Source organism: Phocoena phocoena, chromosome 2 (genome assembly GCF_963924675.1).
Source record: "Phocoena phocoena chromosome 2, mPhoPho1.1, whole genome shotgun sequence".
Taxonomy (NCBI): Eukaryota; Metazoa; Chordata; class Mammalia; order Artiodactyla; family Phocoenidae; genus Phocoena; species Phocoena phocoena.
In genome coordinates, this window is record NC_089220.1 from 149,501,411 (window position 1) to 149,515,744 (window position 14,334).

Here is a 14,334-nt window from a genome sequence, read left to right on the forward strand (position 1 = left end):
GCTCCTCTACTCTCCCTGTTAAACTGCTGAAGGTGCAGTAGATGCTCCAAGCAGAGCATCCAGATCGTGACCTCAGGACGCAGCACACACCTGAACAGGTTATTTCTGTCCTCTCTGGCCAGGTGCAAGTGCTGTGCTCCCGTGCTGTCATGGCTGAGTTTCACGGCGGTCAGGGACAGCTCAGGAACAGATGTTACCTGAACCAACAAGGAAAACAGGAAGAACTCAACTCGGCTGGGAAGGCATCCAGGACGGTGACAGTGCACCCATGGCTGCAGGACCAGCTCACCTGCCTGAGGCTAAGGCAGTACTGGCAGGAACCACCATGTCCAGAGCCCACAGACCAGGAAGACAGGACCCGGGGCTGAGTACAAGGCACACCTTCTCTCCTCAATGCTCACTGTTGGCTAGGGAATTCCTGACTACGCCACAGTTAACGCTGGGAAGCAAGCATTCCCACCCCATCAGGGTGATGAGACAGTTTGCTAAGACCACAGAGCCTGCATTGAGACCCCTTCCGTCACACCAGGCTGCCCCGAAGGAGATCAGGCTTTCGCCTGGAATGTCTGTGGTGTCTCTTGCACACTTCATCTCCGGGGATGCTCAGAACAGCCCCACCAGGAGGTAAACACGGGGACGGACCTGAGCCTGGGGCAGCTGAAGAATGCTCTTGGGACTAAACTTTGCTTCTACTGGTTTGAGTTCCTGGCGGTGAGCTGGGGCTATCACCAGTTACTTGTTCCTAGTGGGAGGGTCCATGAGGGTACAGATCACTCCCCACAGAGGCAAACCTGTTCTCACCCCCGGTGGAGGTTGTGTGTGCAGGCGTGCTTCCGTAACTTCCACTGTCCTTGGTACTAACGCAACTGTGTCAAGGCCCCTCTCCTTCAACTGCAGCACTGCGTCATCGTAACCACCACACAGCCGTGAGAGTGACTTGTCTTCGCTGACAACTTACTGGCAGGGCAGAGATTAGAACTCGGATGTCCTGAGCCTGCTCTGGGGGGCCCTGCCACAAAAGCTATGTGCTTCAAGTGCTCTACTGATGCCCACGTAAGCTATACCTATGAAATCACTTGTCTCGAAATCATTTACACCTCAGAGTTCACAACTATACTTTGTAAGATGCGATCAATGAATTTAAAACCAGTCTGCCTCATAAACAGCTTTCACAGTAACTGTTTCTAAAAAGCATGACAGCTTATCATAAACTAAGTTTCTGATAGCTTATCATAAGTAAGTTTCTACAAAACTTGAAACATACAGGAAAAGAATCAGCCTCTGAACAAGGCATTATTAACCACAACTGTATTAGAAATCCCAAGTCCCCTGAGAAGTCTTTAGGGGCCTCACAAAAGGCCCCTAAACGAGAGTCTTTAGGGGCTCTCTCCCACAGCCATGAACCCCTCTAAGTGGCTCAAAGCTCCTGGACCCTGCCTTGAACACTCCCTGCCCCGGTGCTGGGCCCGCTCCCATTTCCTGGAGACAGATGGCGGCTCTCCTTTCATGCTCTACAAACCTGTCCCCACCCAGCGCCCAGCAGCCCCCTCTCCTGCGTCTTCCTCTTGCTCTCTGCACCTCAGCAAGCTGTTCCTTGTCCTGAAGCTGCACACGTGTCCTTCTGACTGTGAGCTGCTTGCTTTTGTTTTCATTAGAGTGTCAAGCACAGTGTGAAACCAGCAACCAGTCAATTATATGATGTGCACTGTTTTCAAGTATAGCATTAAAGAAAAAAACAATGTGAAAGTTTAAGCCAAACAAAGCAATAACAAAATAAAATCCATTTTTACATAAACTTAAGTACCTATAGGCCCACAATCTCTTTTCTATAATCCTGAAACCCAAACGGCTCAAAAACAGAAAGATTTTGCCCAAGTTTGGAGCAAACTCAGCCGATGGTGAAACTTGACCTGAATAGATGTGGGGCCTTCAGTCTTCATTACCGGTCACGACTGATGCAGAAACAAAAATGAGTTCATTTACTTTCTGAGCTCTGAAAAGATGTGAGGCGTCTAGGGGTTCAGGGAAGGCGTTAGGGATTTGTACTCATTTAAGAGTCAGAAAATCCCTTCATTTGCAAAACTCCGCTCCTTTGAGCACCTGCTGTGAAACAGGAGGAAGCCAGGTCCTGGGGACAAAGATGAAAACCCCTGCGGTCTCTGCTCTGGGACCTGACACAGGAAGAGCACACAGGGCCTACCTGGCTGACAGTGAAGCCGTGGATCTTCTCTCCGATCCGGTACCGCAGCAGCGCCCTCTCACAGGCCGTGGTGCTCGCCCACCTCCATGCTCCGAGGCTGGCGCTGCTATGTTTAAGGAAAATAATCAAAGTTACATAATTTGCAGGGAGACTGGCTAACATAATTCAGCAACATAATGAAAACGCTGTCATGGGATAAAGAATTCAAAGAAAAATGAAAACCTGCATCTTCTAAACACATTCCAGGAAATTTCCATTAAAGTTCTTTCAGTTTTATCTCAACTCATGCAACATCAACTAATAAATAAATGTTGAAAACCTTTTATTTGTACATGTCCATAAATAACTATAATACAATTATAACACCCATTTCCCTTGTGTAAAAAACAACTCATGTCAAAATCACAGTATCCCAATAAACTGAGTCTACAATAAAGTCCCATTACGTACCTACCAAATGGGTGAAAACCAAGAAGTCTAGTTATTACCAGGGAGTCACACACAGCCACTGGGTGTGCACACTGAGTGGAGAATGCGGAAGAGCACTGGCCTTATTCAGATTAGCAGTTCATTCCCCTGGATGTATGTGCCCTGGAGACCTGCGCTCATGCCCTGGCGCGCGTGCCCGTACGCGCGCGCGCGCACACACACACACACCACATACACCATTCCCAAGAGCCCCAAACCCCAGCGGCCCAGATGTCCAGCAACAGAGAACACATAAATTGTGGACTATTTAGTTGATAACTTAGTCCTAAGAATTAATGGACTACAACTACATGTATCAAAGATGTGGGCACATGATGCTAAACCAAAAAAAATTGCAAAGGACAGACACAATATTAGTCTAAACAGGTACTGTTCAATCAGGTAACGCTGTAGCGTGGGAGTATTGATGGATGGTAAAAACACAAAGAAAAATAAGGAGGTTATTTCTGTAAACCAGAAGGGCAATTTCATTTAAAAGGGAGAATTATGACGTATGATGGGTAAGGAGCAATCTTAAACTGGGTAATGGTGACACAGCTTATTTTTAAATAATTTTTGTCTCACCTGCATTATACGTTTTATAGTGTTTTCTACATTAATGATGTATCCCCAAAATATTTCTTTTATATAAGATAAGCACACAATACACTGACTCATTCAATATCAGGCAATAGTACGGGGATGTTCTATTAACAACCAACATTTCCCTCCCCGATTTAGCCACTCTTAGAATTATGAGATAGAGGATTTTAACCCAAAACACCAATAAGGGCAGCCCAACAACAGACACCCCCCTGCTCCCTCCCCTGGGCTAACAGCAGCTAAACTCCACCACAAACTCAACAAGATTCTGTGAATTAACGTGACACTAAACAACTCATCTTGCTTTAAACCGTAAAATGTTGCAATATTTTACAAACTCAACAAGATTCTGTGAATTAGCATGAAACTAAACAATTCATCTTTGTTTAAAAAGTAAAATATTGTCCTATTTTACAAACTCAAAAGGCATGATACTTATTCATGGTTTGCAGCTAAACACACTCTATTACCATAAACCTTCTCATTAAACACAATGCTCCTCCACTCCCGGAGGCGCCACTCTCATCAAGGCCGCAGGTTAAGTAAGCGCAGGTGCGGAGCCTGAGGCCTCCCTGCCCACAACTACACAGGGGAATGGAGCTAACGCCTAATGAGACCCGTAACTGCCGCCTACTTTTACTCTTGCATTAAGATCCACACCAACGACAGCCTGCACGCAGGGCCACCGCTCTGCGAGGCCCGGAGTGAGAGGGGTCAGGCCGGGTCCTCCACGGCTGTACCCCAGTCTTTCCTGGCTGCAGCATCCCAACCCTGGTAACTGGACAGGAACTCCCTTCCTCAGGAGGAGGCCACTGGAGGGGATGCTCTGCCATCCCGACGGGCTCTCGGAGCGAGGTCCCGGGCGAGGGGCCCCGGGGTGCACGAGCCACCAGACGAGGGGGCCGGGGGTGCAGGAGGCCGCAGCAGAGGAGCCCCGGAGCCCCGAGGCGGAGGGGCCCCGGGAGCCCCAGAACAAGGAGGTGAGGTACGGCACCCCTGACCGGAGAGAGACCCCGAGGCCTCCAGCACCCACCCGCCCGCCGGGCTCCCGGCGCCCTCGCCGCCCACCTTCCCTCCCCGCTTCACTTTCCCTTCCGCTTCCTCGCTCCCCATAAACTTCCCCCTTTCTTCCCCCCCGCCGCCTCTCACCGGCCGTTCAGCCTCCGCAGCGAAACCCCAGCTCTGCACCCGCTGCGCCACATGGCTTGTGACTGGCGCACCGCCGGCCGTGACCCCACTTAACCCGACGCACGGCGCGGGGCGGGACGAGCCGGCCTCCACCGTATTGGTCAGTGCGCAAGGCGACGGCTCCTTCAATAGGCTGGCGAGGAAGGGGGCGGGCCCCGCTACGGCGGGGCGGGACTCGAGGGCGGGGAGGGCGAGGCGACGGAGAGGCGGGGCTGAGAGCCATGGGCAGGCGTAGGGAGGGGCGGGGCCTGCGCAGGGGAGGGGCGGGCGTGTGCAGGGGAGGGGCGGGCGTGTGCAGGGGAGGGGCGGACTTACGCTGAGCCAGGTGAATTGCGTGGTCCTCTGGCCACAGGTGGGCGCTGGTTTCTGGAATGGAGGTTGTGCGTACTCAGGCGTCCGTTAGCAGGTCTCGGGCGGTGAAGTGAGAAGGGCGTCCAGCTTCAGGCTCCTTTCGGGTGCCCTAGCCCCGGGCTGTGGAGCTTCGTGGATAAGGTTAGAGGACTGCATCACCTGCTTTGCACGGCCACGATTCCACGATGTCATGCTCTTACTTACGAACGGTCCCAACCAGAATACCCACAGCAAACTGCAGGGCAGCTCCCCACCGGCATTTCGTGCCTGGGGGGACTACACACGTGGCCTACTCGAACCTAAGGGAGTGGCTCCAGGAGGGCAGAGCATGAGTGGGTGGGCCGGCAGGCGGCTGTGGGCTGTCAAGGGCATTTGGGATTAAACACACCTGGGCATGGTATGGGAGGGACTTGGAAGAATGCAGGACCCGAGTCTGACCTCAGAGCTTTTGTTTCCTCCATTCTCTGGACTTCCGCATCCCACCCATCCCCTCCCCCATCCCGGGACTTCAAAGGGACTCATATCTCCCTGACCTTTCCTCCAGGTTCTAAAGAAAGAACACTAAGTAGACAGGTGCAATTGATTTGAACACGAAACGCTTTGACAGCAACGTAAAGGGTAATAAGGCAAGGAAAAGTCACCAAAGTCTACAAAAACCTCTCCACGATGCAGAGGAGTCTGTAGTTAACCACTTATTCAGCGGAGAATCCAGCTGAACCAGGACAAACAAGGGTAATGATGAGAAGGTACGGACACAAACATACTCCGTGTAAATACCTTTCCTCTGATGAGAATTTGGGTAATAAATGTTAGACCCACAACATCTCTGTGATCTTTGGGGAGACAGTTGGGTGTTATTAACCCTGCTGTGATTGTGCAGGAAAGTGAGGCACTGGAAGGTTCTAGAATTTTGATCTCTGAAGAATAAATGCTACATAAATCCACTAATTGCCACTTAGTAGAATGTTTCCACAGGATAAACCTCACTGATGGCTGACCCACACATACACACTAAGAATTTATACATAATTATGTTTAGCAGCACCAACATAATATTAACATTCATATGTAATCTCAATTTACATTAACACAAATCTTTGCAAGGTAGAAAAGAAACATCAAAAATTGTCTATGAAAAAGAAAATTGTCTATGCAATATCTTGTTACAAAAAAAAATCCTATGTTATAATGAAACGTTGTGTTAGTAAGATTAGCAAGTGAGCATTCTCAGAATAGACTGTGCCTGGGACATAGAAAGGCAATCAAGCAAATATCGGAGTGTCATGTGTAGAATTGTGTCTCCCCAAAAAGATATGTTGAAGTCCTAACCCCCAGAACCTCAGAATGTGGCCTCATTCAGAAACAGGGTTTGTACTGAGGTAAACAAGTTAAAATGATAATCCAATATGACTGGTGTCCTTTTAAAAGGGAATAGTTAGGCACCTTGACACACACAGGAAAAGACCACGTGAAGATGAAGGCAAAGATTGAGGTGATGCTTCTGCAAGCCAAGGTACCTAAGGATTACCAGAAGCTGGGGGAGAGCTATGAACAGATTCTCCCTCACAGCCTCAAAATGAACCAATCTGCCAATACCTTGATCTCCAAATTCTGGACTCCGGAATGATGAGACAGTAAATTTCTGCTGTGCTAAGCCACCCAGTTTGTGGTACTTTGTTACAAATCCCTAGCAAACTAATACCAAGATGTCAAGGTTCTTTTACCTCCAGAAGAAAAATATGAAGTAGTTTAACTGAATATGTTGTTTTCAGGATTTCATGTCATCGATAAAATGCATGCTTTTGCAAATCCCTTATTTCTGAATTCTTCACAAACAGCAATCAAGTGATGACTGCTGGAAATGCAAAGTAAGTGTCTCCAAAGTTGGCATGAAGGAAAGGTATAAAATGTTAACAGACTCAGTGCTGATAACATGAAATAAGGGGAAACAGCCTCAGACTAAAACCCAAACTGCAATCCTAGCACTCTTTTATTTTTTTCACTCAATAAATGTTTATTCTGTGTCACCTGTTTGCAACCACTGAATATTTCTACCGATAAGTTTGCATAAAGCATTTCATCTTTCTGTTGAGCTTGTAAAACCGGGATTGTCTGTAGAGAAAGAGGTCCCAATTTTCTCTCAGTTGACTTTCAACCCTATGGTCCTATAGTTTTGTCATCTTAGGTCTTAATTTTGACGTTGGTCACACACTGACTTCAGTCTTCTGTTTTGTCTGTTTAAAATGACCCATTCAGAAATTCACATAATTTCGCAGATTTTGATTTCATTTCTACTTCTAGGTACATTCCCTGATGTCCACCTCTGATGCACATCACCTCTTCCCCTGAAATTAGTTTAACTTTGGGTGTTTTAAGTAGTTGTTTTAGAAAACCTAAGATGTTGTTGAGATTCCTCTTGGTTAAAATCCTTAATAATAATACTTAAAAAAAAAACTTTACAAATTTACATATAACTATGAGACAAAAAGGCCAGGTTTAATGGTTAAGAAAAGGTACATTAAAATAACAATGAGATATTATCTATCAAATGTAACAGTTTGATAAAACTCAAGGCTAGTGAGGTCTGTGAAATTACAGGGATCAGGTATTTTTATGCTCTGGGAGCTATACTATATATATTTACCTTTTGGAAAGCACTTTGGCATCATTTATGCATATTTTAAATGCATGTACTCATTCACCAGAAATTTCACTTCATGAAAATTATCCTACAGCTATATTCTCACATGGGCACAATGATGTATAAATAATGTTCCCTGCAGCACTTTCTGACTACAACAAATATTGAACAACATACAAGTCTACCAAGAGGGTTTTCTTAAATAAAATGTAACACATTTATATAATTAAATACTACATAGATAGTAGAAATAGTGATATGTATTATCTTTCATATATCTATATCTACATCTATATCTATCTATCTAGCACAAATTAGTAAAAAAAAAAAAAAATCCGGATGCACGCTGAAGCTCTCACTTGAGTGGGGAAAATACACTTGCATTTGAGTGGAATGAGTCAAAAAGGAGATCTTAATTGTGAACCTAATATAACACTTTAGCAAAAGGCATTTAACAAAGACCTAAATAAAGGGCAAGGGGTTCTGTTTCCATGGACAGGAAGCTCAGTATGATAAGGATGTCATTCCCCTCCAAAAATGCAATGCAATTCTAATAAAAATCCCAACAGGTTAGGAGCACAAGGTGACCCTAAGACAGAGATGAAGGAGAAAAGACTAAAGAACAGGCAAAGCAATTTTGAAGCACAGTGTGGGAAACTTATTTTAGCAGGAATTTTAAAAAGTCTTATTAAGGACTTTTAGACTTATTAATTCTACAAAGCTATAGCAAATAAGATAGTGTGTATTAACACAGAGGGAGAGAGAGGCAAAGAGGCTGAAAGAATCTAGAAAAAGCCAGGAATAGACACCTAGGGCACTGGAGAACAGATTCAATAAATCTTGTAAATTACATGGGAAAAAAGTGGAATTGCTACTTCAAATCACTTGGTACATACCTCAAGGCCACAATGATATTATACTTCTTCTAAGGGCTTAAAAGTTTTACTTTTCTCACTTATGCTTTTAATACATGTAGTTTGAATTTTGTTTCTGCTCCCTGTAATAGAAAAATCCCGAAGATTAAAATGCCCACAGAATGAGTCATTAGGTTGGCCCCCTGACTCATGGTACAATTTTAAGTTGGAGTCGAGGCAGAGGAAGGACCTTCCCTCCCACCCCATCGTCCTCAGCATGCATGCACTGATGCCTGAAATACCGCAGTGGGAGAAAATTATGTTCCAAATTCAGCAAAATGCTTGAAATGCAATACCCATTTTCTTAAAATCACACTGAGAGTGAATGACTTTTCTTGACCATGTGTAAGGAACATGACTGACAGGGGATACAGAAAGAATGTCAAAGGATATGGGCAAAGGGTTCATCGCCAGGTGGAAATGAGAAAGTGAAGAGGGAAAAAAATATAACCTAGAAACTTCCAAAGACAACATTTATTCTCTTCAAATGTTTCTTTTCTAACGGTAGCCATTACTCAAATTTTAATCATTTTATATGTTTCAGATGTTTTTAACAGCAACTCAAAAGCTACTGTTTCCTTATGAACGATTCGGTAACTTGTAAAACTAAACCACGGTTTACTCAGGTGGTTACAACACAGAACCATCCAGTTCAAGGCTCCATGTCTGACCTTTTATCTGCTCCATGGTCATGAATTACTTGCTTTATGTGATAAATCATCTTACAATACTTGTAACACTTTATAATAATTTTGTAATCGCTTTCCAAGGTAGGAGTGCAATGTGTTCATAATCACTCTCTTGTTGGATAAAATTTTTTTGGGCTCCTAGGACAGGCTGCATACTTTTCTGCTGCTAAATTTTGGGTAAATTTTTACAAATTACCTCTTCAGGCAGAGATTAAAGACACGGCCCCTACTTTTATGGGACCTTTGGTCTAGCTGGGCTAAAATCAAGGTGTCAGCAGGGGCGTGTTTCTTCTGGAGGCTTTGGGGAGAATCCTTTTTCTAGTCTGTTCCAGCTTCTAGAGGATGCCCACATTCCTTGACTCATGGCACCTTCTTTTCAACTTCAAAGGCAGCAATGGCTGGTCCAAGTCTTTCTTCCGATGCCATTTCTCTGGATCTGATGCTTCTGCCTCCCTTTTCCCTATCTAAAGACCCTTGTAATTACACTGGGCCCACCCAGACAATCCAAAATAATCTCCTTATTTTAAGGTCATCTGATTGGCAACCTTAATTCCCCTTTGCCACAAATCACAACAGACTCACAGGTTCCAGGGATTGGGAAGTGGCATGTTTTGGGGCCATTATGCTACCTACTACAATGTTAAAATAAATCACCTCCTATATTATGAAATGCCAGAAGTCTTTAAAAAAATATTTAGTTGTAAAAATTAATGTCTTACTAATCTGTTGTTGATATGTGAGAACAAAATTGTTGGGTTTCTATTCCTAAAAAGAGGCAGTCTGTTGATATCCATTCACTCTTTTTTGTTTTTCCCCGGAGCTTCTTTCCTGACTATTTACTGGTCAAAATCATTATTTCATGAAACAAATGTGAAGTTTATTCCAAAATTGTTGTTTTTCTCAGCAAAACATTCTACAATATTCTAGCTTACTTGTATGAAGGGGGAACTTTAACACACCAGAAACAGAAAAAAATATATTGTAATTGAATTTTCACACATCACTTTTTGGAGCTTTGACACAAATATCTGTTAGAGAAAGAATAGATGAGTACTATTGCAGGTTGGAGGATGGAAAAGAATACGCATGATAGCATTTATACAACATTTTAATGTATTATTGTTTGTGGCAGTGAAATAAATATTCATTAGTGAGATGGCTTTTTACTGGAAACAAGCCAGAGGCAACAGCATAATTATACAATAAAAAGCTCAATGGGGAAAAGCTGTTTTTAATTAATTCACAATTGGTCCTGTTTTAAACTCAGAGACCATATCATCATTCAAATAGATTGATTTCAACAGATCTCTTAATGTACTAATCATTAAAATTACTTTTGTATCAATAATATTGATAATGTTATCTATATTATCAATTGGGGAACTGATAATTATCAAATATTAAATAATATCAAATTTGGGGAATACTGATAATATTCCCAGAGTGGGAAGAGCAGAACTGGTCTTATTTCTAATGTGAGGGTCTTGAGGGCACCTGAGTTTGAAAATACAAAGTTGGGAAGTACTACATTCCAATGTGAAATCCACGTCCAAGGAGAGAGAGAACTAAGGTTCAGTGACTGGAGCAGAAAGAAGTTGGTCAGAGGCAAAGCACAGGCTGCTGAGGGATTTCGGCACGTCCTTCTCCACTGTGCTGCTTCCCCGCAAGTGTATGGTGTGCAGGGGGGGAATCTGGTCCTAAGAGATAAGCTGGAAGCCGATTCTGTCTGCTGTGACTCATGGGCCCATTGCTACCCCTTGTGTTCTTGTCTAATGTATTTCTAGGGAAACTAAAAGTTGGACTATCTATTTGTGATCATTTAGTAGTGCTTTGAAAGTGGAAAATGACCCAAGTCACCACGGATTAAACAGACAGGAATTTATATTCTAACTGATTTTAGCTTCTGCTGGACCCATCTTTCGTCTATGGTTATGAGATGCTGTTAGAAGCTGAATTGTGTCCCCCCAACCCATGCATATTGTAAAGCCCTGACCCCCCGGGACCTCAGTATGTAACTGTGCTTAGAGATGGGGTCTTTAATGAGGTGATTAACATAAAATTGTTTAGGGTGAGTGGGACCTAATCCAAGTTGACTGGTACCCTCAAAAGATGAAAACACAGACACACACAGAGGGACGACCATGTGAGGACACAGGGAGAAAGCGTCTACAGGCCAAGAAGAGAGGCCTCCAGAGAATCCAGCCCTGCCGACACCTTGATCTCGAACTTCCAGCCTCCAGGACTGAGACACAATGAATGACTGTTGTTTAAGACCCCAGGGTGTTGTATTTGTCCCCCTGCGACCCTAGAAAACCAGCATAGATGGCTACTGCTCAAGAAGGGAAAGACAGATTGATCTCAGGGACCCAGACTACTGTGTCCAGAAACAGACCCAGAACATACGAAATTTCATATACGATAAAGGAAGCATTTTAAATCATTGAGGAAAAGATTGTTTAAGAAACGAAGTTGAGATAAATCAGCTCAATACTGACCCATTCTTTACACCAAAAGAGATTCCAGATAGATCAATGCGTTTAATATAAAATGGGCTCATAAAAACATAAAAGATGAGTAAATGTAAAACATAATTTAGGAATTATTTATAAGTATGGTATAAAAATCTAGAATCCATAAAGAAAAAAACTGGTATATTTGTCAGTAAAAATTCTCAAATATGTGTGCAACAAAAGTATCATTACAAACAAAAGACCAACAAACCATAAAAAAAATTTACAAATCTCATGACAGAAAAAGACCTTAGTATACAAATAATTCTTACAAATCTCTTAGAAAAATGCCAATCAAAAAATTAGGAGAGTTGGTTCAAAAACAGAATTACAAATGACCAACAAAAAAGAAAGACCCTCAGACTCAGAACTAAGAAAATTAAAATGTGAAACCATTTTTAACCAATCCAGTTGGCAAAGATTTAAGGTTTGAAAACGGTTGCTGTCTCGAGTAATTACTCCCACATAATTTGGTGGGAATATCAATTGCTAAGAATATTTTAGAGCAGTACTTGGCATGTTACTCAAATGGTAAAATAATACACATTCCTGAGAGTGGCAGTTTTACCTCTCACAGCTTACCACGTGCATATATTCACGAAAGATTGCAGAAAAATATACGTGCAGGGAAGCTGTAAATGCAGATACGCCTAAATGTCCTCCAACAGGTTATTTTATGTTCCTCTAATGGAATCTCCATCAAGCTCCTGCTGCGGGGGAGGGGGTGCGTGTCGTCTCCCTGACATGGGATAGACACTCTCCTACAGATTCTCAGGAGACAGGAAAACCCATTCAATATCCTCCTACAATAACAATGGGACAGGGCTCCCTGTGCCCACACGACAAGATGGCCAATCCACTGTGTTATGTAAACATTGCAACTTGTGAAAAGTATCTTTACTTTTTTAAATTAACTTTTTTTTTTTTTTTTTTTTTTTTTTTGCAGTACGCGGGCCTCTCACTGTTGTGGCCTCTCCTATTGCGGAGGACAGGCTCCAGACACGCAGGATCAGCGGCCATGGCTCACGGGCCCAGCCGCTCTGCGGCATGTGGGATCTTCCCGGACTGGGGCACAAACCCGTGTCCCCTGCATCGACAGGCGGACTTTCAACCTCTGTGCCACCAGGGAAGCCCTAAATTAACTTTTAATTGTGATAAAATATACATAACCTAAAATTGACCATTTTAACCACTTTTAAGTGTACATTATGTGGCATTAAGTACACGCACACTGTGTGTAACCATCACCACCATCCATCTCCAGGACTTTTTCATCTTCCCCCAACTGAAACTCTGTCCCCATTAAATAGTGACTCCCGATTCTCCCTCCCCCAGCCTCTGGTACCCACCATCTACTTCTGTCTCTATGATCTTGATGACTCTGAGTACCTGATATGAATGAAATCATACAATACTCATCCCTCTGCATGTGGCTTATTGTAATTAGCATTATGTTCTCAGGGTTCATCCATGTTGTAGAATGTCACGATTTCCTTCCTTTTTAAGGCTAATAATTGTCTGTATTTACTTTATTTTGTTTATCCACTACCCTGTCCATGGATACTTGGGTTGCTTCCACCTTTGGTTATCGTGAATAACACTGCTGTGAACATGGGTATACAAATATCTGTTTGAGTCTCTGCTCTCAATTCTTTGGGATACGTGCCCAGAAGTAGAATTGCTGGATTGTATGGTCATTCTATTTTTACTTTTCTGAGAAACCATCAGTATGATCCTTTATAAAAATAAAATGGTTAAAATAAAAATATAGGAACAGACACAGACCTCATAGCAATCAAAAACGTCTGGAAGGGCTTACCTGGTGGCGTGGTGGTTGAGAGTCTGCCTGCCGATGCAGGGTACGTGGTTTCGTGCCCCAGTCCGGGAAGATCCCACATGCCGCAGAGTGGCTGGGCCCGTGAGCCATGGCCACTGAGCCTGCACGTCCAGAGCCTGTGCTCTGCAACGGGGGAGGCCACAACAGTGAGAGGCACGCGTACCGCTAAAAAAAAAAAAAAAAAAAGTAAAAAAAAATCTGGAAGCATACAAATCCATGAATAATGGTTATCTAAAAGGAGTAGACGTGAAATGTGGGGATCAGAGAACATTTTCCTTTCACTTTACACCTTTCTGAACTGGTTATTTTTTTCAGAACTGTATATTACTTCAGTAATAACAATGAATAAGAATGTGTACAATTGCCATCGATATGCTTTCCAACAGATTAATAGAAAACATCAAACAGAAAAGCCTCAGGCTTCTACCCAGTTCCTTTCCTGGATGAATTTAAGGTGTGCTGCTCACAGCTTCTGATTTGCTGCATTAATTTTCCCGGGAAAGAACGATATTCATTCATTTGTCTGGGGGCTCCTTGAAGGCAGGGGTGGTGCATAATTTATATTCATGTCACCCGTGCCTAATGCCATTTCTAGAATGTGGACAGTGCTTAGTGTTTTCTGTTGTTAGTGGCTGTTTTGGCCAATCCCTGAGAACACCACCTGGGCTGTGAGTAATTCCTACCTCTACAGCCTCTGCTTTGCAGAGGAGATCACTTCTCTGTCGCTCACTTTCTCTCTACTGTTTCCCTTCAGACAGAAAAGAGGCATCTTTGTGCCTCAATTCTATCACGCGGCCTTTACTCCCAGAAGAGTTCTTCATCTGACTTCAACCTACATAAAATATAATTTCCATCAAATTGTTGAGGATTATCCTTTAAGTTGAGAGGAAGCTGTTGTATTGAATACAGTTTCGTAGTTAGAAACGTCTGGAT

General features: G+C 43.5%; 1 protein-coding gene across 1 annotated transcript in view; it reads right to left on the reverse strand.

The window, feature by feature from the left end:
- Positions 1 to 4,473, reverse strand: part of PITRM1 (pitrilysin metallopeptidase 1) — a 31,120-nt gene extending 26,647 nt beyond the window's left edge. The window contains exons 1-3 of the mRNA XM_065871780.1: positions 4,421 to 4,473; positions 2,201 to 2,306; positions 91 to 197 (exon numbers count right to left, since the gene is read on the reverse strand). Of these exons, the coding sequence (XP_065727852.1) occupies positions 91 to 197; positions 2,201 to 2,306; positions 4,421 to 4,473 (266 nt within the window). The remainder of the gene's footprint in view (positions 1 to 90; positions 198 to 2,200; positions 2,307 to 4,420) is intronic.
- Positions 4,474 to 14,334: the final 9,861 nt, after the last annotated feature.